The sequence below is a fragment of the Ambystoma mexicanum genome, chromosome 5q (assembly GCF_040938575.1).
Source record: "Ambystoma mexicanum isolate Mex_15411 chromosome 5q, UKY_AmexF1_1, whole genome shotgun sequence".
Lineage (NCBI taxonomy): Eukaryota > Metazoa > Chordata > Amphibia > Caudata > Ambystomatidae > Ambystoma > Ambystoma mexicanum.
This window is the reverse complement of record NC_090933.1, coordinates 894,804,727-894,831,156: the sequence shown is the minus strand read 5'-3', so window position 1 is coordinate 894,831,156 and position 26,430 is coordinate 894,804,727. Positions and strand designations below refer to the sequence as shown.

The 26,430-nt window shown below is 46.2% G+C and overlaps 1 protein-coding gene across 1 annotated transcript in view; it reads left to right on the top strand.

Annotated features, from left to right (window-relative positions):
* UQCRB (ubiquinol-cytochrome c reductase binding protein) overlaps positions 1 to 26,430 on the top strand; it is a 126,667-nt gene that overhangs the window by 23,446 nt on the left and 76,791 nt on the right. The window contains exon 3 of the mRNA XM_069621397.1: positions 6,663 to 6,829. Within this exon, the coding sequence (XP_069477498.1) occupies positions 6,663 to 6,829 (167 nt within the window). The remainder of the gene's footprint in view (positions 1 to 6,662; positions 6,830 to 26,430) is intronic.

Sequence of the window (26,430 nt, the reverse complement as noted above, 5' to 3'; positions counted from 1 at the left end):
AACGCACAGTTGGGCCGTCCCCAACCTGGCCCAATTTTCCCCGAGGCCCAACTGGGGCCAACCCACACCAAATAAATGAGAAAAAACAGTGCAATCGCAATGGGGTACGCTGTTGCCGTGCACCAGCACGCTTTGAGGCAAATGGCTCAGTTGCAAAACGAGCAGTGGTGGCGGACTCGCGGCGCAGGCCCCGCCCGCTAAGCTGGTAATCTGGGACCGCACACGAGCCCCCGCGGTTCTGAAATAGACCAAAACAATTTCGACAGTCAAATATCGTACATCCCCCGCATCTCAAATGCAGGGAACGGAGTATATAACTGAGAGATTAAGGACCTGAACGATAGGAGAACAGAAATTGAGGTAGGACAACAGAACAGTGTGAGACCAGCTCTGTGAAGTGCGTTGTAAGGATGTGTGCACAAACGCTGCAGCATGCAAGGACTGCAGGGGCAGAGCGTCACAGTAAACAGAGCAGCCTTACCAGTACCACAGTGCAGATTGAGTAAACAAGTTCAATAAGTGTCCCCAGTCCGTGCCAAACACAGTTAAGTAGCGTCCACTCAGCCTTCTCCAGAGCCCTGAAGTGGTATTTGCATCTCGATGAATTTCACCGCCTCGTCCGGGACTGTGAAAAAGTACAATTTGTCATTGAGTGAGCTTGAGACGAGCCGGGAATAAGATGGCGTCTGGTACATTGCGTTCCCTCAGCATTTTCTTGACGCCAAGAAATTGGCGTCTCTCCTGCTGCACCGCCACAGAGAAGTCTGGGAAGATCCTGATGATATGAGACTCCAGTCGCAGCTCCCCTTTCTCCCGCGACAGGCGAAGAATGAGGTCTCTGTCACGATAATTAAGAATCTTGGCTATAATGGGTCTGGGGATGTCGCCAGGTCGGGGTCGCGGGGCAAGGGCCTGGTGAGCCCGCGCCACCGTGAAGTAAGGGGAAAGGTCTGGATCCCCCAGCAAGTCCTTGAGTAGTTGTTCGACTGCTTCTTCTATGCACCCCTTCAGGGCAGTTTCAGGGACCCCAATGATGCGAAGATTGTTTCTGCGGGAGCGGGACTCGAAGTCATCACATTTTGCTTTAACACTCTTCATGTCGCGCGATAAGGTGGCTACTGTGTCCTGAAGTACGTGTATCGCATCCTCATTAGTGGAGATCCGGCTTTCGGCCTCAGTGATTCTCGATCCAGCCTGGTCTACCCGGGTCTTGAGCGAAGCGACATTCGCGTTGATATCAAGCTTCTCATGAAAGGAGGCAAAGTTCTTAGCCATCGATTCCATCATGGCTGTGAGGTCTGGCGCCGCCACCCCCGGATTAGGGTCGTTGTCGAGTTCTTCCTGCGGAGGCGACGTGTGGCCCACCTCCGGTCGAGGGACCGTCTTAGTGAATTTGTCCATAGCACCCCCTTTAGCAGCTCCTTTGGAGCGACTCGACATGGCCAGAACCAGAGGGCACGACAAAGCTCGGTCGATGAAACCAGTGAGTCGGGTATGGAAGGGATCCCGTGAGGGCACGATAGTCCCCGCCGGCTCGTGCCAGGCAGCCCAGCCCAGGCCAGGCCCCCCGCGTTCGCAGATGGGGCGCCGGCGCGCCTCGGTCGTCAGCGGCCTAGGCCCCTAGCGGAAAGGACCGTCCGGCGGGACCGGGGCAGGAGCGAGCCGGCCCAAGAGTGTAGTGTGTGCCCCAGGTGCCAGGGCAGAGCAGCCAGCAGCGAGTCCAATGGGGGCCACCCGGTCAGGTCGCGATGAGAGCAGTGCCCAGTGTAGGCCCAATGGCGGCGAGGCACGGCGGGACAAGGATCTCCAGTTCTGAGAGTCCGATTTCTCCCAGAACTCGACGTGCGGATAGAGCTCGATGGCCACAGTGCAGGGATCGTAGCAGGTACACAGGATCGAAGGCAGAACCGCGGATGTCCGCGGATAAAAGGCGGCTGGGCACGGAGCTCTTACGCTAGGCAGCCATCTTGCAGGCTGCTCAACAGCACCCCCCCGATGTCCAGCTTTTGACATTGTGGATCACTCCTTGCTTCTGGACTCCCTTTCTTCTTTTGGTCTTCTGGGTTCTGTACTATCATGGTTTTCTTCTTATTTATCTAATCAAACTTTTTTCTGTCTCCTGGGGGGGCAACACTTCTGCACCTTTTCCCCTTGATCAGTGTTCCTCAAGGGTCAGTCCTTGGTCCTGTTCTATTCTCTGTATATACCTCACTACTTGCTCCTCTAATTTCTTCCTTTGGACTAGAACATCACTTCTATGCTGACGATACTCCGCTCTTTCTATCCTTCTCGTCTTTCACTCCTGATATTCATCACTCTTTCAACATGTCTTTCTGCCATCAAATCTTGGATGGCCTCTAATTTTCTTACTTTAAATGCAGGAAAGACTGAGGTCTTATTCTTTTCTGCTAACACTCTCCCTCCAAATCCCCCTCCTCTGTCTATTTCTTTTCCTCCCTCTACTCTACCTCTCCCACTGCTCGTAACCTTGGTCTTTACTTCGATTCTAATCTTGATTTTGCCTACCGTATTTGTCTCACATCTCGTTCCTGTTGCTTTCACCTTTACAACATTCAGAGTCCGTCCTTTCCTCACCTTTCATGCTACGAAACTTCTTGGCTCTTCTAACTTTTTCTCAATTAATTTATTGTTCTGTCACATTCTTTGGCCTACCATGTTCATGTCTTGCTCCTCTTAAATCAATCTATCACTCTTCTATTCGCTTACTTTGTCTTTTTTCCTATTAAGACTCTCTCTCCTTCTCTTGGTTGGCTGCCCTTCCATTCTCAACTTAAATTTCATTTTCTTTGTTTAGTTTTTAAACGGGCTCTATGGGATCTTGCTTCTTTTCTTGCTTTCTATACTCCTTCTTGCTATCTTCGTTATGCTGGTCTTTTCAGGCTGAATGTTCCCCGCACCCCCTGTGCTCAGTTCCACTTTCGTTCTTTTCAGCTCCTTGCTCCTCTTCATTGGAACATGCTCCCCCTGTCTCTCTGTTCTATTACTTCTTACTTTCTGTTCTGTTCTCTGAAAACTCACTTGCTTCGTTGTCCTTGATTGCCTGTTACCGGATGTATCGGAATGTAGACATGTACTACTGATTTTATGTACCGTTGTTTCTTTCTATGTAAAGCGCTTTGGACAAAGGCACTATAGAAAGTACAATACAAATACAGTGCAAGGTAGTCAAATTAATATTAGGGTTGGATGTGTGGGAAAATGGGTGCACGTTGTATTGGCTTGGGAAACTAATTGAACTGTTCATGGCTGTTTGGGAACAGACTAGCGTATTTAGCATTGTGTAGTCGGGGCAGAGGGGGAATGCTCAGTGGAAGAGGAGATTATGAGGGGTATAAGACAGCTTTGGTGGAGATGAGCAAAGGGAGAGGATTGTAACCTGGGGCTGTTTGAGATAGTTTGATTACACAACAGTAGACTGGAGGGGGTTAGGGGAAAAGGGGGGGGGGGCGGGGTGATGCACCTTACTCTTAAATCTCAAGTTTTGTAGGAGAGGATATGTATGCTTTTCCACCCCCACTCTCACCAGTCTCTTGAGTGGATTATGAGTTGGAGGTGACCTACCTGAGCACACAGATATTGCAGGCCATTAATGTGCAGTCAAATAATGTTTCCATGGCTGCTGGTTGTTCCTATGCCCTGACTGTGGGTCAATGTCCATTCAACAGTTTTTGGCAAATTGACATTGTGACCCCTTTTTAAGGAACTGACTGCACAATAACCATGGGCATCTCGAGAAAGTACTATATAGTTGTCAGATCTGCTCATTATTTCCGACACAATTGCTGATGGTTAGTGTGTTCTTTGACTTGGGACAGCACAGAGCACTATCTTAGCACACCTAAACTTGGAGGTTAGATCAGTTACTCATCTTGTGTATGAAAACAGTGCATGTCGTTTAAGTGAAATTCGCTAGGTTATATTTGGTTTTGAGGTTTGGTAAGACTATAGTTATGCTGAAGTGGTTCCTATTTTTATTTTTGGCCCTTCTCACTTCACTACCACCCTCCTCACACCACATTTACCCCATAACCCACAAATACATATTTCCACTAAATAAATTACCATGAAGTAATTTACATTGTGAAGAGACCACTGAGGTGACTGTATAAGTGGGTGTTTGAGAAAGCAGGAAAGAGGATAGAAGGGGGCAAGACTAGGTGCATAGAAACGCATCCAATTTTCTGTATAAAAGTCCAGGGCATGTACCATGTCATTCTAAAAGGCAGAGTGTGCCTCGGGTTTGTGTTTGATAGTATAATTAAATGGCATTGATGTCTTTGAACTGCTTTTGTTAAAAAATGTAATCTCGCCCTCCCCACAGTTACAACGCAATAATGATCTGGTCTGCAGGATTTTTTCTTTCTGATTAAACTTGTGGACTTCATCTTGGTCAACCAGGATACTAATGGAGAAATAGTTGGGAGCCCCTTGACACCTCTGTTAAGCAAAATGCCATCCTCTAGTGGATCACTCTAGTTCAATGGTATTCAAACTGTGGGTCGCGACCCCCCAGGGGTCCGCGGGTGCATCCCTGGGGGGCCCTGAGAGCTCAACATGAAATATTATTTTCTTCTTTTTTTTTTTTTTAGATTGGAAGAAATGGCCAGGGGTGGCTCACATGGTCGGGCTGAAGCATGAAACTGTCTCAGGCAGCAATGAAAAAGTGGCCCGCAGTTGTAAATGGATATTCATTCCTTAAGTCACAGACTGGGCCTCATTACAACTATGACGGTACGGTAACGGTAAGCTAACGGCACAGTTGGTACCGTACCGCCATAGTACGAGTTGTGCTTGCGGGCTCGTTGGATGCACCAGCACCGTTATTAACGGTGCCGGTGCATCTGAGCTCCCCATTCCCTTTGAGCCCTATAGGGCTCAATGGGAATGGGGATCTACCGGTACCCGCGAAAGGGCAATTATCAGGTCCGCCTAACTCAGCATGACCTGGTAATTGCCCATTCGCGGGTGCCGGACCCGTATGCAACTCCGGCGGCAGCTGTGCCAGTTTTACCGGCATAGCTACCACCAGGGTTGTAATGAGGCCCACTGTTTCAATAGTACCCAAGGGGGTGCTTTGTGTTAAAATGTAAGTACATTGTGATATATTCAGCAACAATGGTCAAAATTACTAACTGCATAGTTAAGTAACTCATCAAACTGGTCCACATTGGCCAAAATGGTGGCCCATTTTGACTGGCCCACATTAGCATTTTACATTTTTGGTACAGGCATTGCCCTATAGGCCAGTCCGAGCCTGGCGGCTCATCCATAATGGTGAGGTGGGCGCCCACCCTGTGGCCCCTCACCCATTATGGAGGAACTAAGGAGCCAGCCCAGTGAAACGGTGAGCACTCACGCAGCTGCTTTTTCCAGCTGATGGAGTGCTCCTGGGCTGGATAGACTGTCAAAGGGAAACACTGTTTCCCTTTGACAGTTCAGTTTAGTTCCCCAGCCGCACATGCTCACTGAGCCATGCAAGTGCTGGGGTGTTTTGCTTCGCCAGCATTGCATAGCTCATTCGAAATGCTGGCTGGGGCACTGCATGTCTGTATGTCCGAGGGGGAGCTCCTGCGCCTCCTCGCACATACGGACAGAGCAGCGTGGAGTTGGGCGTTTCAGCACCCACACGTAGGCCAATGCAGAAGGTACGTTTATGTTCATTGTTTTTATTTAAACATGTGTATGGATGTGTGTATGCTTATGTTATGAGTGAGTGTATGGTGATGGATGCTCGTGTGAATGATAGAGTGATTGCTGTATGAATGTGCAGAGCCTTGACACATAATCATGTTGATTGTGTTAGGCCCAGTGGGGCCTAGGGGACAGGGATGGTATCTTTTTACTGGACATCTATCATAGATGTCCAGTAACAAATGTCATGCCTGCCCCCTGGGCCCCCCAGCACCAATTGCAAACTGTTTGGCTATTTACCCATTTTTTTGTTAAAAGTATGCTCTACAATGCAACATTTTAATCCATTATTTAAAAAATAATTCACAGGGGGAAACCCCCCCCCACCCCCAAACTCCCCTTAATTGATTCGGGCTCCCTCACTATGCTCGGTCGCTATGGCATTTTTGGGGGAAATAGTTATGCCCCTCCAATTGAAAAAATATCATCAGCCGCCACTGGCCCTCAGACAATTAGCAGGAACCATGGGATAATGGTGGGAGCAGAGTGGGGAGAGCCCAGGGTTTGTAATGGAGTGGGGATAGCCCAGGGACTGGGTAGGAGTGGGATGAGGGAGCCCAGCGACTGTGATGGGAGCAGGTGACGGTGCGCAATACATACTGTCCATTTGGAATTTCGGGGGGTCCCGACCTGCCCAGATTTTGCTCAGGGGGGCCCCGGCAAAAATGTTTGAAGACCACTGCTCTAGTTGATAATTTGGGGATGCAAATTGGTGTAATGAATTACTTACTGTGTGGGTTCAAGGGTGTTTTCTAAAAGAAATCCCAAGTATAGTTTATTTTGCTTGAAAATGATGTATCTACACAAAGCAGCAGGACTTGATTTTACAACAAACATTACTCCATAAATTATACCAATCCTAAAATATGCCCGATTTGACTTGCATTCTGTATATTTGTGCATGTACCTTGCAAGTTCTTATTTATTTTTGTCTTATTGATATGGTGAAGGTCTATTACGAGATGACACAATTTATGAAAATGATGATGTCAAGGAAGCCGTAAAGAGGCTCCCACCAAAGGCTGTCGATGACCGAAACTTTCGCATCAAGAGAGCATTGGATCTGACCGCTAAGCATCAAGTGCTTCCAAAGGAAATGTGGACAAAATATGAGGAGGTGAGATTTGATTTGTTCAGTTGACTGAATCTATTTTGCAGTACACCTGCCTTTGGTGTAGCTATATGTAAAGTGGTCTTGTAAAGTACACTTCTGTTGTGTTGGTGAGATAAAGGGCAGATTCAAATCCTCCCAGATCTGGAGTGCAGGTGTGATTCTAGGTTGGTTTTGGGCCGAGAGAATCTGGTGTCATCCTGGAAGGAAAGCCCTATTTCAATAGGACCTAATTGGCTGCTGTTGTACATGAATGTGATCGAGAAGTGAGAGCTGGGGTTGTTCAGTGTGGTGTTTGTTGGCAGTTGCAGTGTGTTTGAATGATTTTTGTAAATAGACTTTTGTTTTTGTGATGGTAGTAAGTGATAGGCATCACTTTGATCATGGTCCAGGGATGTTTGTGTTTGGTTATCGTCTGTTAGCAATGGTTCTTGCTGTTCTGATTTGGTTGGAAGGGTGAAGAGAGACTGACCCGAATTGGGTGCTCTACAGTAATTATTGGCTGGTTCCAAGTGTGCTGGCTGATTGTGCTTTCAGTAAAAAGTCTGCGATTTGGATATCGGCACAGTTGAAGGACATGAGCTAAGTTCCATGAGCGGTGTCCTGTAGATGCTAAAAAGGAGTTGTTGCAGATTGGATCCTTTGGGTACTGCACATATGAGTTTGGGAGGGAGCTTGTCCCCGGTGTTGGGTTATTGCTTTGTAAATGTGGGGTGGGCTTGGGTCTTCTGACATGACTGCTAGATTGGTAGCATTGACCATGCTTAAGAAGTGCTGAATCAAAGGGACAAAGCGCTATCCGTGCTTCAGTAGGTGGTGGCCTTTCTATTTGGGTGATTTTGGTCCTTTCTTATGTAGGTATTGGGTTTGGTTGCTGACGTGTACTGTAATGAGCTTTGAGGCTTGTCAGTGCTGTTATACACTTGGACTTTTAAGCTTGTGAATAATTTAAAAGAATTCCTCCTTGCCATGTTGTACTGCTCGATTTGGTATGTGTAAAGATCCCTTGTTGCTTTGTTTGTTTCTGCTCTCTATATCCAGAGCGGCTTGCAATGAATGGTCTCTCCTAATTTTTCTCAGGCTTCCAACTGCCTTTTTGTTTTAGGAGACTAAGTTTTGGATGAATCATGTGGCATCTATCTTGTGTTTGTGATCATTTGAAAGGCTGCTTTGGAGCCCTAGTGCAGGTAGCGTCTCATGTCCAGATGTGAAAGTCGTAAAGTAGTTTTGTCCTGGCTTCCAATCTGGTTCCCACTCACAGGCTTGGGTTTGGAGGCTATAAGTATTTTGAGAAACATGTCTGGCTTTAGCTCCTTCCATGGCTTGACATTGTATTGGTTTTGATCACCTTTGGCGGTGGTATTTTGGTGACAATGCTGAAGGGGTTGGAGAGGTGGTATCCTCTGGGTAAGAAAACTGGGATAAACTGGTAACTCTCATAACAGAAGACTTGATAGTGTCCAGAGCGCTTGTGGATCTAGTTGCATGAGGTATAAGGCACCCCAGCAAAATGTAGGAGTTTGTGTACTGTTCAGGAGAGCTCTTGAAAACCAAAACTCACAGAACTGGAAGTTTAACCATCTCTTAACCAGAAGAACGAGCCACACGTCTTAGCTAAATGGCTGAACGGCTGTGTTAAAAAATACAGACAAGTTTATCCTGTCTTACGCTGAATATGGATGTATATGAAGACTGGCATAAAAACCGTGATCACAATTGGAATATGATAGTATTTGTGCAGAGGGATGTAGCTCTGTATTTTCTGCTCCTCCACATTCTGGATAGCAGTGAACCAACCCTTTGCCACTGAAGGTGTTGCTACGGTCTGTCCCAAGTACTCCTAAACTTTGTGCATGGCTTATGGTTGCTCCACCTATCCAAACCTTCTCGGACATCACCATACTGCTGGATATTCTTTGTTTTAGCAATGCTTCAGTTACACCAAGTAAAGCATTTGTTGATCACTGCAGCCTGGTCAGGCTTTTTCATCCTCCTCAGTGTTCTTTATGCAGTGTGCAAAATATGTGCTCACCATTGACTAGTGATATGCGACTCTCGGTGAGTAAGAAATGTCGTGATTTGGGTATGTATAGAATTGAGATGGCTAGTGACATTTTAAATGGCTGGCTATTAGCTTGCCACTTCAATTGTTGCACCCTGCTTTATGGCTGCACTGCTGTTGTGGAAGATGCTTGTTCCTGGAAACTCCGTGTTTTGAGGAGATGACATGATTGGTAATGAAATGTTGGTTCATTCTTCATGCATAGTAATGGCATCAAACATTGCATACAAAAATAGGTGATTTTATATTTTATATACAATTCCCCAATCAAAATATCCTTCACATTGGAATAACAAACTAATTGAATGCTTTATTTCTTCTAGCAATCAACCCAGCAAACGGGACGACACGGAAATACTCTGATAAATAGGCTATACAACACCATCAACTCGCCACATACTTGCATAACTCAATCACTGCTTGCTGCACTCCTCAGTTAAACTACATTGAGACTTGTTTGTTGTAAGAGCCCATCTAATAATTTTTTGTGAGCTATTGGCTCATTGTGCTGGATCTGGACCTGAAGTCTTCTTTTGCGGCTCCTAGAATAGATTATATAGATCCAGTGACCCATAGACTACTTTGAAAGTCTATGGGTACTCCAACACTGTGTGCTATGTTGATTAGACAGACAGAACTTTTAATGCATATTGTTTATTTACAGCCTCTATGCCACCCAGTACGTTAATGCAGAGCTATAAGATTAGCTATGTCTATCCTTTGCTATAATCGCCTGCCAAGTAGGAGATGCATACATTATTTAATATTGGGTTTATTTATTATTCTTTATCATTATCAATTGGTAAATACTTAACCTGCATAATCAACAATTCTATACACCGAACTGCATTGGGAGGGAGGTCTTATTTTAACAGTGTTACAACTTCATGAGGGAAATGTTCAAGAAGTTTCGGCCTAGATCCTCATAACATTACTGTTTAAAACCTAGTGTAACATGTCCCAAACTTCAAATGGATAGAGGCTTGTAAAGTAAGTGCATAAAATATATACAAGACTTGCAGAACAAAAACAGTGCTCTATTCTTGTAAAAGTATTGGGAATGCTAAAATCAATCTAACTGGCAGTATCTTATGGGACCCCCTTCCATCATTCACTCTATCTGTTCCTTGTATACCAAAATAATAAAAGAGAAGATAAAGTCCCAAGCCTGGGAAAAGAAAACTATAAACCTTTTAGATTACATCCAGAACATTGCTGGCAATTTTATTTTCATTTATCTTTTCAATTATTCAAAAAAATTAAAAAGAAATGTTTCCTGCCCCTTTGAAATTCCTTCCATCGTTCTCTCCTCCAGCAACTTCCACCTTCTTATGACCGTTCCACTCTTGGACTAGGCCTCTGAGTTAAGATTAGTTGGGTAATCCCAGAAATACCATCTGGGAAATATGTGCACTACTTTAAATGGATGCAGCACATATATTGAGGCAACTCTCAAAATTAGTAATGCGGTTTCAATTCATATTTATCTTATGTTCTGTCTTCCTCCAGTCACACGCATCCACCCACACAACTTTTTCCCAGTTTCCTGAGCGGGGACATAATATGCCACGGACAAGCGTCGGGCACTGTGAAACTACTAGGGTGGTGATTTTGGCATAGCATAAACCTATACAACCTTCGGTAACGTAACACTACCCATTACAATGGGATAAACCTGTATCAATGTCAGATCACTGTTGTTCACGCTGCTTAGCCCACCGCTTATTTCACCTCTTGCCTCTGTTTGAAGTTATTTTGCACCATAGGGATTTTTATACTCTGGACGACACTCCTGATTCAACTTGCATCTCAATATACCGAGAATCTGTATATCATACTCCTTACGTGGAGAGAAACTGGATTGGAGTTTTCTTATTTTTTATTAAAAATGCCCCCATTCCTCCATGAAACAGTAATGGAAAACACCCCTCTAACATGACTTGTTAAACCACTCCTCCAAGATCGTTATTTGGATACATTCCACATTGTCAGTGCTGCTCTACCTGGCCTTAAGAGGTGATGGAATACTCCAGATAGACCCAGCATCTTGCTGTATCCTTTCGGAGGTGGTACAGAAATACCCTTGTTTAGCTACCTTGTAATAGCCTTGCAGGCAGGCTATAACCCCTCCCCATAAGTAATGTAAAGGTTCTCCTAGCAATTCTCTGTGGGGAACAAAAACAAATAAAACAAATAAAACAGACTAGACTAATTTGAACCGAAGACGTGCCCCATCCAATATGATTGGCTGCATCTCCTCCAAGGTGGGGGTTGCTGTACCCTCCCTCCTTCCCTGCCTCCCTTTCTCCCTAGGTGTGTGTTTAATGTTTTTCCAAATTGATGTATCAATATAGTTTAATTGACTGCCTTGGGATTCCAACACCCAACTAAGTCTTGTCTGCATGCTCTACTGCTGTGTCCTCTGCCAATGACAAACTGTTGTAACTGGTTCTATCCCAGCCTTCCATCCGTCCCTCACACAGGGAAGTAGAAGACAGTTATTTATCTTTAGACTGGCAACTTTCTCATATTGCCCAAGCTCTGCCATTGTCTCCAGAGCATATGCATTTTTTTTTATATATGATGTGAATGCCTGCAAACTGGGAATTGTAAAGCTGGTTGTCCCTTTGTGTAAATGGCAGAAGAATATTTTTACAAACGGAGAAATATTAACTGTGCCACTTCACCTTTTGGTTGTTCGCACGCTCTCTCTCGCCCTACCCGCCCCCCCCACCCCCTCCCAGGGTAACAGGAACAAAAGACACACTTGCTGAATGTCTTTGAGGTAAGTCGCCTGATATCTACCCACCGGAGCCCTAAGGGCATCTTATAGTGATTTACCCAAGCCCTAAAATGTGCCTCCAAATGGATTCTATTCTAGATGGGCTTCAACAATTGCCATTTCACATATTTGTATTTTAATTTATAAAGCGCCTTTGCCAAGGCACTCTACATAAAGAACAAAAAAACGAAATGATGGATCAGTGGCAGAGTAAGGAGGAGAGCATTATGATGATGAGGTTAGGAAATGTGCCTTAAGACTGGAGCGGGTTGTGTGAAGAGAGGGGAAGGGCATTCCAAAAGGTAGGGGCTAGATGAGAACTAACAAAAGCATGAGGGAGCACAAGTGGACTTTGGGGCCTTAAGAAGATGATGGTGCTGGCGCAAAGAGAACGTGAAGGTGAATGGAGTAAGATAAGGGAGGCAAGATGGGGAGGAGCAAGGCCGTGGTAACACTTGAAGACTATACCGGGAAAATGAAAAAGGTTGAGAGGGTGGTAGATGATAGTGCGAGGCGAAAGTGAGAAGAGCATATTAATGGCTGAGAATACAGAGCTTAAAGGGGTAAACTGGGAGGAGGGTAGTCCAAAGAAGAGAGCCGAGCAGTAGTTGAGGAAAAGTAGTAGAAGTGATCAGATGTTTTGCAGCATGAACGGATAGAAAAGGGCACACTGCGAATGTTAAAAAGAAGAAAGCGGCAGGTGCGAGCAGTTAGAGAAATGTGAGGCAAAGGATAGTCATAGTACAACCTCTATTCGGCAAAGTGCCATTTAGGTACATCATATATTACAATATATAGAATACAAAATAAACAAGTCTAAAGTAAAATGCTATACTATGATGCACAATGATTAAAATCCCAAGACAAGACCAACACAGAACACTTGACCGGCTCCTATCAATGGGAGTCAGAACAACACTATGCAGTATTTTTTCCCTTCTCAGCCGAGCCCTATGGATGTACATTTAAGTCATTAGACATTTTGCAAAATTTCAGAGCTTCCCTAACGGTGGTACAAAAGCAGTGTTTGAAATACCTACCTCTTCTTTTAGAGCTTCACAAGTTAGTATGAAGTGGGCTATTGTGTCTACACCTTTGGTACACATTGGACACTCAGAGCTTGAGTTCCCATCCCACCTACTCGTTTTTCCCCCGCAGGCAAACAACCCAAGCGTAGCCTCATATGTAAGGCACAGGCATAGACTGCCTCCACTGAATTCCGGTATAGTTCCATACCGTGCGAAGCTTTGAGCTCTAATTAGTTGGGACCGGTTTCCAGGGCTCATGTGATTATCTGTGCCCTTGTTAATTCATATCTATGAAAAGCCATCTTTCACGTCATCTCCCAAAGTCTGCTAGTTTTGCCACTATGGAGATGGACCCAAGAGGGCAAGCCATTTTTTTACGTGGACCAACCATTGGATCATGTGCCATCCTCCCAATGTCAATACATGCTCTAATGCTTCCTGGTATTTCACTAGCTCCTGGTTTGAAGCCCAAGCCAGTAATAAACCTGTCTAATACTTATTTCTTCGCCAGTGGGAGACCACACTCAATACAAATTGTGCTTGTTGGGGTTCTTTGGGGAAGAAAGAAAAATCGCTTTTAGAAATGTGTTCTCTGTAGTTGGGGGGTGGGGGGGTGGCGGCGGCATCGACATAGCCCCATACTTCAGCACCATATAATTCTGCCGCCTTGGCCTGTGACCTTGCACCCCTTCGTGCCTAGCATGGTAGGCTTTCAGTGCCCCGCAATATTTTTGCAATAGAGTGTTGGCGTTGTGAACCTGATCGACCCAGCAACCCCCACTTGAGAACCGAATCCTTAGATAATCATACCAACCCACCTCTTCTATAATTTTACCCCCACTTCCAATTTCAATGGTTTGATTCCCAATGATGTAAAAACCATGGCTTTAGTTTTTGTAGCATTGATCAATTTAGCGCATTAATCCGCAAAAAACAAGACTGGGATGCTGCCGCCCCACCACCCACTCCCAGCCTCGGCGGGTCTGTGCTCACCGCCAGCAGTCTCAATAATAGAGTGGATGTACAAACAGAGTAATACTGGAGTAAGAAAACGACCCTGTCGGACCCCTTGGTCCAACTTGAAAATGTCAGTGTGTTGCCTCCCTTCCCACAATGGACAGTTGCCGTATTGTCATTATACAAGTGCTGGATCGCTCGCAACAGTTCAGCAGGAATATGTTTGCCATGCAAAACTGCCCACAGGATATCTCTAGGGACACCTGAAACACTGATCTATCATACTTTTTCCTGCCTGGAACCCGGGCTGAAGATAATTAAATTACTTGGTATCATCCCCCCATGCCACTAGGTGCCTTGGCAGGACCTTAATGAATGTCTTTCCTGCGGCATCCAATAAGGATGTGGGTCTAAGTTCCCGGGTCTGCTCGGTCACCCTTTTTATATATGGGGACTATTATCGCTGATGTCCAGGTGTTAGGCACCCAGTCACTATGCATTAGTGTTGAATAACATGGTTAATACCGGGGTCCAGATTACAAGGCCACTTTTATGAAGGTCCAACGGCACCCCTTTACTTTATTAAATTTATATTGCGCGGCCATTGACCCTTGGGCTTAAGGGGCCAACAAGACAGACAACAATTAACGGATAGGCATGAGTCATGTGCAAGAGAAGAGGCCCATCTTGACCCGGCGCTTAACCTGCCTTCTGTGCTTTTATAGCCCTCTCCACTTCTGTGAGTGTGAATACTAGGTTGCCAGGTCCACTCGGGTACAATGACTCCCTCCAATATGGGGCTCCTACATGCTCTTCACGCCCCCCACCTCCACGCCCCCTCAGATTGAGAAGAGTACAAACCACCAGCAAAGTGGGCATACCATCTGGTCAAGCTTATAATTTTGGGGTTGGTTGCAGCACCCTTTATATCCATATCTGTAAAAAGACACCAGAGCCCAACTTGGTCCCCACTCTGCGCACTTTCGGTCAAGGTAGCCCACCTACCATGTAGGTATTGAGATTTGTTGCTGGCTATGATTTCCTTATATGCCCTCCTCAATTGCTGAGCTTGGGCTCTATCAACCTGGCCAGAGCCCCTCAGGCATGTGACCAGGGCCCGCTTTGCTTCTCTGCACACCTTATCAAACCGTGAGTTAGATGTATTGCCCTCCTGTCATAGTTGCCTTACTGGCACGGTCAGGGATTCTTCTAGCGACTCAATTAAAGTGAGAACTCGCCCATTTACTTTCAAGATGGGTGCTTGCCTCACAGATGCACTCGAGGTCCACTATAATTTTGCTGTACCAAGCTATAGCAAGATCGCCCAGGTTCAGGGTTGACCATTTCATTGAACCCCTAGCATTACCATGTACCATGACGGGTGCTGCCCTATTCACTGTCCGGTCCGGCTCAGGGGGAAAAGTCTTTTATTTGGAGACGTATTGGCCTATGGTCGCTCTCCAGGTGCTTTAAGACCTCAAATCCTTCCATTATCTGCCAGTCTGATCCTGACACTAGGGCATAATCTATTCTAGAGCGACCTCTTGGGCTGCTAAAAGTATACCCTACTGGTTGGTCAGTGGCAAACGGCCATTGGAAGGTCTCAGACCCGCATTATACAATCTCCTAACGGTCTCTGAGGAGGCTGGGTGCTATATTGCCGAGTATCGGTGAATATCTCTGGGATGCTCCAATCCTCATCCTGGTAATCCCAAAGACCTTCCAGCAATTTAGGTGGTTCTAACTGCGTATTAAACAGGGTATCCCAAAGGATAGCACAGTATCAAAGATGACGGCAATATTGCGCGCAGAAGAAGAAGAAAGATGGAACAGAGTGGGGAAAGACGCCACCAGGAGAGGTAAGGGTGGGTGTAAGAGAGGCAGGTGGAAAGTAAAGAATATCCGTTTTTGAAGGATTAAGGTGAAGAAAGTGGTAATGCATCCAGGCCTGGACAATAGATGCATGATACCACCAAGGCATGAAGAGTGAGGGAATGTAGAAAAAGAGATGATCTGCGAATTGTCCGTGTAGAGATGTGAGGAAAGATTCGATGATGGAGAATAAAGGTATAGTATATATGCAGAAAATGTAAAGGGCCCAGTACTGAGCCTTGGGGAACACTGTATTGGAGAGGTTGGGGAGAAGTGTGACTAGTCCTTGATAGTGTGTGTTTGGAAAGATGGGAGTGGAGCCGTTTGGTGATGGGACTAGAGAGCCAAAGCAAAGTGAGAGCTGAGAGGGATGGTAAACCATGTTAAAGGCTGCTGATAGATTAAGAATAATAAGAATAGAAGATCTATTATTTTGTGCAGAAAGAAGAGTTGGTAACATGGAGCAGGTGTTTCTGTAGTGTGTGCGGAGAGAAAACCAAATTGGGTCAATGGAAGAACAGAGTGAAGATTAAGGTGGGAATACGTCGGAGAATAAACAACCCATTCAAGAAGTTTAAAGAGAGAAGCGAGATAGGTTGGTAGTTGGAGAAGAATGGTTGAGAGAAGGCTTTTTCAAGCTGGGATTAATTGGAGCATTTGTATGCCTTCTTGCTCTAGGAATATTACCAGTCTCTTACCCCTCAACTTTGGCAGGATGGATCAGATTTAAGGGGTTTCCTAACATTGTCTGACACCAGGATGTCCACCTGGACTCTTTCCAATACTAAGTCTGTTATAGGATCGCCAGTTTCCATTCAATCTTGTTAGCGAGAAGGGCTTATAGCCTGTGGTTCCTTTTTCTACACCTATATAAGCTTTGCATCAATCCAACTGTGCCTCCAATAACTGTCTTGCCCCTTGGATCTCTTCCCCTTTGAGACATTTATTTAAACATTCTTTTATTCCCTTCATGTTCTCCCAGAATTCTTGATTTAAGCACTACTCAATCCATTCGTACAGATACCTCCCTGTTGTCCTTTTCCGTTTTCTTTCCCTTATGCATATTTGCTTCCTGACCTTTCCAACTAACCTTATTGATCTAGTTTGTAGGGGGATCAGGCTTCCGCCATAACCATTTTGCAGCTAGAAGTTTGGAAGGTGTTATGGGGTATTGTTTGCTGAATACATGCAAAGACTTGTAACATGGTAGAGAAGTTTATATTGGACTTCTAACGTTTGGACTGAGACTAGTTCTTTTTTTTTTTTTCTTTTTTAATGTGCACAATTTTATTTGTTGTGCCAGGTGCAGTCATCACTCTTTACAAATCCCTCTGCCAAGATAAGATACGTCTATCTTGGTGCCTACCTCTGAGCTTATCAACAAGTTTGTTAATATTGGAGATAAGTCATTTCATCCCTGTTGCTCGTTGCAGTATCCTTTCGAAAAGGCCCTGTACTTTGCCACTTAAGAGGTGAACATTGCAAATCCACTTACCTTTTGGTGTATTGGCTGATCAAATCTCTAAGATGTGTACTAAATTACAAACTGAGAACAAGTTGCGTATCTGACTGAGGGACTTGGCTCTTTTTTTCTCAGCATGAATCGATCAATCTTGCCCCTTTTGTAACTGTTCTGGTTGTTTCAGAAGTTTCTCCTCCACTGTCTCTGCTTATAACCCAACATATGCGGTCTGTTTATACTTGGCTCAAGCGCAATATTAAAGTTTTCCCATTCATAAAAAGAGTATTCTCTGCAGATCTCTCCATTTCCCCCTTCTTTCTCCCCAAAAGTGGGATGTCCCTGATTTCAGGTAATATACAATGGTAACCATATTCACCTTGACTGTATCCCTTTGCAATTAGGAACCTACCATCTTTGTATCTTTTACCCTAAATGTGAAGTATGGGTGCATCATGGCTACCCCTTGTTCGCCACCCCTGATATTAGCTCTAGCCATATTCTACTTTCATACTTGAAGTGTCACTACCACTCAGACATGTCATTCTTCTTGTAGATTTTAAATCCCAATAGTGTGCTCTCCCCACCTCCACCAATTATTCGCCATCCTCTCCAAGCCATTTTGTCAGTTCATTCAACACAATAAGTAGATAATGTAAAGGTTGAATTGGCACATATTTGTGATTTATGGGCTGCAATGGCAATGCTGCAACTTTTTCCTCAGGTTGTACCCCTTTCATTGGTGTTGTAGCCCACAAATCATACATTTGTGCCTCTTCAAACGTTCTACCTTGTTAAATGCCCAGAAATTGCATTTCATATTTGTATGTAAACTTGTTACTGCAGTGTAACCAAAATGCAACTTTGTTTGTGAGCTGCATCTTGCATGGAACACATTGCCCCTGCGTGCTCCTTCCAGTCCCACATTAAATTCCTTACATTTTATTTTAATATTCCCTCCCATTAATACACCTCATCTACTCTGCCTCAACTCCCCCAGGCCAGACTTCATTTAAGGATTACACTCTTCCCCATCATTGAATCTCACTTGGCAACACTTCTGTGGCCTCTTCTTTATCCTTCCTTGCAGGGTACTGTTGCAAGAGACGGACTCGGAACTTCCATATTAAACATTTTTTTTATTTTTTTTATTTATTTATAAACGGCACACAGGGGATCATATTAGCAACCAAATACAACACATTACCTCCAGCTTAAGTTATCAACATTTCCCACCTCCCTCCTGTTTTCCCCTGCAGCAGCTTTCACTCTGTCCGGTTGGGCGTGACTGGGTGCCCACTATTCCCCATCCGAGTGCAGGGCCCTCGCGATTAAATGCAGTTTGTAAGTCAATGCCGGAAAGTTTCGGTCATGTTCCAGGAAAAGAGCCCAAATATTTGAGAAGCGGTTAAGGATGCCCCCCTTGGCCTTGTTGATTTTCTCTGCCATCAAGATGTCCCAGAGCTTAGTCCACCAGAGCATCATCAGGGGGCCTTCGGCAGACTTCCAGGTGCGGGCCACAGTAATCTTTGCCGCCAGCAAAAGTTGGGTTATGAGGGCAGCCTTCCTGCCAGTTCTCAGGTACGAGCCCGGGATCGGGACTCCTAAAAGGATGGTTTCGGCGACTAGTGGGATACTTATTTGAGTAATATCTTTTATTGTAGCTAGGCACTGGGTCCAGAACTCCCTGGCCTTTTGGGCACGTCCACCTCATGTGGCATAGGACCCTGGGAGTCGGCACCAGCATTGGGGATCCAGAGCGTGATGAAAATGTGTAAGCAAAGAGGGGGGGGTAGTACCATCATAGGAGCAGCTTGTGAGCACACTCCCGGTTGGTGATGCAGGGGGGGGGGGGGAAACGAGTGTCTTCGACCAGATATCAACCCAGGTCTGGTCCTCTATGGTATGCCCTAGGTCTGCCTCCCATTGTGTCATGTAGGAGGCCTTCGCGACAAAGGGTTTCTCTTGCAGTAATTTGTAGAGGGTGGAGATCTTCTCTCGGGCTACCAGTCTTTTGCTGTGAGTTCCAGGGGCTTGTGTCGCTGCCGATTGGGTCAGGGGATGGGAGCACCAGTGCAGGAGTTGCGAATAGGGGAACCTGTCTGTTTTTTCTAACTGGAAAGCTGCTTTGCATTGTTCAGAGGAGCGTGGGCAGCCCTCTGCGAAAAGCTGCCCTAGGGATTCCCGGCCTCTGGCCTCCTGCCACCCAATTCCGAAAGTTCAAAGGGCAGTATCCTGGTGAAAAGGCCGGGTTGTGAAAGATTGGGGAGGGTCCCAGTCCGCTCCCACCCCTCCAGGATGCCCTTATGTTTCAGGGCCCAGTCCCAGGCCTTCACCACATGTTTAGCGGAAGACAGTACTCCCGGCCAGGTCCAGCGCAAGGGGGAGAGGGCGGGGCATATGGAAGAAGGCAGAGGGGAAGAGGCAGGCGAGACTGTTCTATCTCCACCCATTTCGGGAACTAATTGTTTTTTTAAAGACCATGAAAAATACTGGACTTTACTTAAGATTTGGGATTTCCCTACCTAACCAAACTAAATGGAGTGCTTGTCAGTCATCAGTAACTTGGTTCAACGTCCAATCGTTATCTGGTCTAAGACAACCAACACTGTTATTATAAATCTCACTCTTCCCGAAGGTTTGTATGTTACTAGGACGATTGCGAGTAGCCCAGTGAGGATTCTCACTCTTGTTCCATACTCACTGGGACAAGTATCAGTGTTCCACTTATTATTTTCGGTGTTCCCTGCTCTCCCCGTTACCTTTCTGACTAAGGGGTCACATCCTGCAGATTAGATGGGACTAGCTTCTCACCTAGTCAGGATGGTGTCTTAGCTAGCGCTGCTCTCCTTTCAGCAGGCTCTGTGTTGCCGGTAGGTAAGTGGTCTCAGCGTCCTGGAGTCACTCCCTTGTTTCTTCGGACACACAACCACTTCTTATTGGTCCCCCTCCTGTGACCTTGTTCAGGTATTTGGCCTCTCGCCACTTGGGTCTTCTGGAGTGCAACTTGTGCACTTGTGCATGCCACTTTCTTCCAGCATTGGAAGCACTCCCTCCCCGTTTCCTTCATCTCCGCTCGAACAGCCGATTTGGTCTCCGGGGATTCTCTTGTGAGTCTCCTCCCAGACTTATGACGCTGCGCTGGGACTTCCCGGCGTAGCGTTAAAGTCCTCCTTCTGTGTTCTTCTTGCACTCTGTATTACTCTAGTGGTTTGCTTTATCCCAGTACCACCCAGTCATTTTCTTCAGGTTTACTGAAGGATTCAATATCGCTTTTCAAGTAGCTTCTGTAGCTGTTTGCTGGCGAGAAGCTACGCTGGATCTGGAACGTTGGAAGATTTACAAGGTACTTGCAGTGGAGCAAACTTTATGGGGCCCCTCCCCTTCTTACCCAGAAGGCCTACATAACCTGTTGGTTGCACGCTTTTTAAGAAGCTTCTAAGTAGCTGTTTGCGGTTTGTGCTTTGTGTTCAGTGATGTGATGTGATGTGGTGCGAGTGTGGGCCATTACGTGTTAAGTAAGTGTACACCCATAGTTTTGTTTCTGCATGCCAGTTCTAAACACTTAGTGCTATCTTTCACTCGGCCGTATAATTGAGTTTGTTAGCAGGACCTGCCAAGGTACATTGCGCGCACAGGAAGTGTTCACAAGTAGGTTCGCGGGTACGTGCGACCGCCTTCCAGTCTGTGTTGGTCTCTGCACCGAATAATAACACTGTTGCTGCATGACCGGTTGCCGTTGCTAATCTGTGCAACCATGTGTGTAGCCATGAAGTGTATTTTGTAGAAACGGTAGGAATGGTAACCTTCGTGTAATCTGACCTTATGGTTTTTTCAGCCTTTTTTCTATGAAGAGTCAGATCTTTACCTAATTAGTGGGACCTGGTGTGAACCTTGATAACTTTGAAATTCTAATTTCAGTATCTGGTTTTGGGCATTTGGGCCACATGTTTTTTTCTGAAATGACTATTCTTGTTTCGCTACTTCCCTAATAGCTAAACAAGTTAAGTGGGCTCTAGTATGCAGATTGGAGCTCATTGTATTTTTAAGACCGCATAAGACTACTTGCGCAGATACAGTTCCTCTGATGCTCGCTACCTCTGGATGGTATAGATTTACTCCAGTTTATAAGCCTCAATAGGCATTAATAGCTGTCCTGCTGTGTCCGTTTTTTTAGTTTTTTTTTTTAGTTTTTTTTTTAGTTTTTTTTTCTTCTCTCTCCTGTAGTGGTACTCGCCCTTGTGATTTGTGATTGCAGGAACTCTTTTCTTTCCCACAATCTCACGTGTTGAGTTACCCCGTCGCTGGTAGTATTTGTTGGGTATATGGCAGTCTTAGAAGAGAGAAGTAATTTAAATGTTAATGATGTATCACTGCAAAATATTACCCTCAAAATGCAGATTTGCTGCAGAATGTGTACCCCCAAGACAATTGCGAAAAATGACATGGATACTACATCTAAAATTCTAACCACATTCTTTGCGAAAATACCTGTATTGGACCGCGTATCTGAAGAGATTGCGGGCAAAGAAATAGTGGAAGAATTTAGTAAGTCGCTCAGCTGCATAGGAACAAAACTGCTTCCCTCTGGCATTACTGCTTGCCTCTACTGACTGAGTTTTTTTTTTTTTTAAAATGTTTACATTAATTTTCAAACCAAACAATACAAACCAAACTCGCAGTGCATTTACAAAAATTCAATGATTAATTACTTGATCATGGTCACTGCTCCCCCCTCCCAACTCCCTCATCAGCCTATTTACACCTTGCACTCTGTATTAGCTGCCCGGGGCGGGGTCTCACTTCCCGTGGATTCTGTCAGATCTTGCATTGTTCCAAATAATTCTGCGACTAGTGACCTCCATGCCATCAAGGGTCCCGCTTCTTCCTCCCCCCATGCGTTACTCGCCTCCTGCCATACCATAGTTTCAGCCTCCGCCCATTTCTGCAACTCCTTCCACCACACCTCTACCCGCGGCTTGTGACACGTTTTCCAACCCATGGCAATCCTTCTTTTAGCAAGCACATATGCTAAATCTTTCAGTTTCCCAACATGTTTAAGTTTCTGTGATCTGGGGAACCCTCCCTGCAAGCAGCCCCAGGCTGTGTCTATGATGATCGTGACCCCCTTTTCCGCTAGTTTCTGTGCCACTTCACCCCAGAAACATCCAGTTACTGGGCATGACCAAAACGTGAGTCATGCCAGCATTTTCCTCATCGCATTTGGGACATGCCTGTCTTCCAGTATTTGCAAACCTGGATATCCGCAAAGGTGTCATGTATGCTCTGTTCGTTACATACAGTTGTATTTGTTTTAATCTCGCATTCCTAGACACCTTCTTGTGGTATCCTAGGGCACGTTCCCACATCCCATCTTCTATCGGGGCTCCCACTTCCTCTTCCCAGTCTAATCTCAATTGTGTCAGCTCCTTCCCGACCTTAGTCATCACCATCTCATAAAGCCTACAAATCTCGTGCCCCCCTTCCGATATATCATATATTGACCCCATGATAGCATCAGGTTCTTCTTCCAATACCGTTACAGGCCACGTTTTCCGAATTCTTTGTACCATTCTATGATATGTGATATATTGGCCTGTATGTAGCCCTGCTTCATCCCCCAAGCACCTCAAAACCCTTAATGGTTCCCTCTTGCCACATGTCTCCTAGCGTTACCAGCCCCACTGATTCCCAGTGAGCCCTGATAGTCACCCTCTGCTGCGCATCCACCCCCGCCAATACAACCAGCGGTATTTGCGGGGAGCATGGGAATGGGTCTTCCATCATACGGCATGCCCTACGCCACATCTTCCACCCAAGCATCATCATTTTAGGACGCTCTCTCATTTCAGACTCAGGCAGCCAGATTATCTCTCTCAAGTGAAATGGAGCACAATCCTGCCCGAACAACTGTAGTTCAGGGGTCATTTCATCTGAGAGCCATTTGGCCACATATTGCAGCTGGCTCGCCACATAGTAAACCTCGGAATTGGGCAGTTTAATCCCCCCTTTTTCATAAAAGTTCTGTAGCTTCCATAGCGCCACTCTGTTTCAGCTACCATGCCACAGGAAGTCCCTACACATATTGTTTAATTTAGCAAAGAACTTCTTAGGTATCATGTATGGAATATTACTAAAATAATGCAGGAGCCTAGGTAGCACCACCATCTTCAGCATTGCACCTCGTCCCATCATTGCCAGGGGCAATTTCACCCAGAAATTCATACATTTCTCGATTTTCACAATAGCTACCTCAGTGTTATGTTTATGCTCTTCTTCTACCGTGTGGTACACGTCTATCCCGAGATATCGAAAAGAGCTAACAGCCCATGGTATTTGTAGCACCGGTAACCGTCCCACAGGGGTTCCCTTATAGCTGCCCAACGGAAAAATGCTACATTTCTGAGGATGAGCCGCTATCCTGGACAGCCCCGCATACCTCTCCATCACCTCCAGAATATACTGGAGATTCTCTTCCGGGTACCTCAAGTATAGTAGCAAATCATCCACATATAAGGATATCAGTCGTCGTTTCCCCCCCCCCCTTATCTCAATACCTATCGTATCATATTGTTGCCTGAGGTATATTGCAAGGGGCTCCAGGGCTAGAATATAAAGCATCGGGTACCAAGGGCATCCCTGCCTGGTGCCTCTGCTGAGTTGCCATCTTTCGGATATTACTGATCCTGTTCGAACTCTGGCTAGCGGCTCGCTATATAGCATCTTCGCCCATCTAATGTAGCCGGGCCCTATCCCATACCCCTCCAGGGCCGCCAGCAACCACGGCCACTTGACCGAGTCGAAAGCCTTTACCGCGTCTAAAGTCATCGCCGATTCGCCTTCGGTCTCACTATCCCATTCGATCGGTCGGAGTCGCCTGTGATTCTGGGTTATGTTCCTATTCGGGACATAGCCCGTCTGGTCAGGGTGCACTAATTTGTTAATTACTCTGCGCAATCTATTAGCTAGGACAGCCGTCAATATTCTGCTGTCCTGGTTCAGCATCGACAAAGGTCGGTAAGAGCCACAGCTATCCACTGGTTTGTTAGGTTTGGGAAGCGGTATTATGATCGCCTCTGAGTGATTCCGGCAGCTGTCCCACCTCAAACGCTTCATTAAGCATTTCAAGCATTGGGGGGAGCACTTCCTCTCGATATACCTTATAAAATTCACTCGGGAACCCATCCGCCCCCGGGGTCCTACTGGTAGGCAACTGTCTCGCCACTTCTTCCAACTCCTCCAATGATAGCTGCGTCTAGCTCCTCCCTTTCCCCCCACTTATCTTGGGCAGTCCTATATCTTCCAGAGTTTCCGTTATCTCTTCATGGCTGCGGCCTTCCTCATCCCCATATAGCCTCTTATAATAGTCCGCAAACTCTTTGTTAACTCCTTCTTGGGTATCTACTACCCCACCATCCTCCCTCGTTATAATTCTGATCGGGGGTCTAGGAGTTTCACTCTTATATAGCCATGCTAAGAGCCGTCCCGCATGCTGTTTCTCTATATACTTTTTATAGTTTAGATTGCAGAGCCTCTCCCAATGCTCCGCACATTCCTGCTGCAGCTTAAGAGACCGCTCCATGTCTACACTCTCATCCTGTAAAGCTCTTTCCAGTTCCCTTTCCGTTCTTTGCAGGGCAGCCAGGACCCCGCCTTGCAGGCTTTGATTTTGCTATGGCAACCCCCCGCATCACTAGCTTGAAGGCTTCCCATAATGTACTTGCCGAGTCAACGCCTCCCGTATTCACCTCAAAGTAATTAGCTATGTCTTCCCTAAAAACTGGGTCCTTGAGTGCCTCTGCTCGGAGACGCCACGTCGGAATCCGTGCTCTAGGGGGGCAATATTGCCACCCGAGAACCAATGTCGAGTGATCTGAGAGGACCCTCGCCTTATATTCTATCTGAGTAATTTCTGTAATGACATCCGACGTGGCGAAGACCTAGTTCAGCCGCGTTTGTAACAGCTGCGGGGCGGAGTAATGCGAATATTGCCTTCCACGAGGGAATTGTCCTCTACACATCTGCCAGACCAAAGTCATCTAACAGTGTCTGCAGCGCTTTAGCCACTGGGGCGGGTCTATCAATCTTGCCATCCGACCTATCCACCTTGGGGTTCATTACACAGTTAAAGTCCCCGCCCCAGATCACCGCACTACCTACACACATACTAAGGTTGGTGCACAGAGTTCTAAAGTATGCTGCCGTGTTTTGGTTGGGGGCATATGTATTTACAATACTCCTCTCCTTATTCTCCACCAGCCCCCTCAATAGGACCATCCGTCTCCGCCACTTTCTGTAATAGGTGGAACGGGACGTGCAGTGCCGCTCCTCTAGCATAGGCAGAGTACGACGAGCCCACCACAATCCCTTTCCATTTCTTAACTACCATCTCCATCTTTTCCCGTGTCAAGTGTCTCCTGCAACAGTGCAATATCTATCTTCTGCCTTCACAGATACAGCATGACCTTGTTCCTTTTCAAATAACTATTCAGACCCCTGACATTCCACGTGATTATTTTAAGATCGCCCATGGCTCGTTAAACATCCTTCTCCCCTCCAGCCAATCCCTTCCGCCCGCGCAATACAAATCCAGCCATCCGGCTCTTCCATATAGGCTCATGTTCAAACTTAAACTCCCAACAACTACATACACACCAAGCTCCCCTATTCCCTCCCCACCCTACCCTTCCTCAACAACCCCCTCCCCAACTGTTGCCCAGCTCCATCCCTGGATCTCAGGCACCCCCACATCTAGCCCTGTCTCGCAAAAGCCTGTGCTCAGGGCTCAGTAGGGTAAAGTCGCCCTAGTGGCCACTCAACTACTAATTCTCAGGGGTAGGTTGCTTCCTTCCCGTTGCTCCTAATGTCAATTTTATTACGCTTCAAGTTAACACTATGCAGCTCCAACATGCATTTTATCCACTATATTCCAGTCCGTGTGGGGCACAAGGCCCGAAGACAACACAATGTCCATCCGGCCTCACTTTTCCCCTCATAACAGAGCCCCCCCTCCCACTTACCCCCTCAATGTCTATGACACCGGCTCCTCAGGCGTCGTTCTCCCGGCAATCTCGATCAGCATCTTGTTCTGGGCATCCCTGCAGGTCCAGCCATGATCCTGCCTCCTCCGGTGTATCAAAGAAAAGCGCTCTGCTCTTATGTAGCACCTTCAGTTTCGCCGGGTACAGGAGCATATACTTAATGCCAGCCGCACGCAGTCTCCTCTTGACGGCCACGTAGCTATACCTCTGCACCAGCATCGTGTAGTCCGGGTATGCCGTGATGTTGGCGGACGCCTTCTCTATTGTCCCGCCCTTACGGAAATATTCCAGGATCTTCTCTCTGTCTTTATAGTTCAAGATCCTCGAAATTATTGGTCTCGGCGGGGCTCCGGGTCGTGGTTTCCTCATCGGGGCGCGATGCACACGTTCCACCACGAACCCCTAT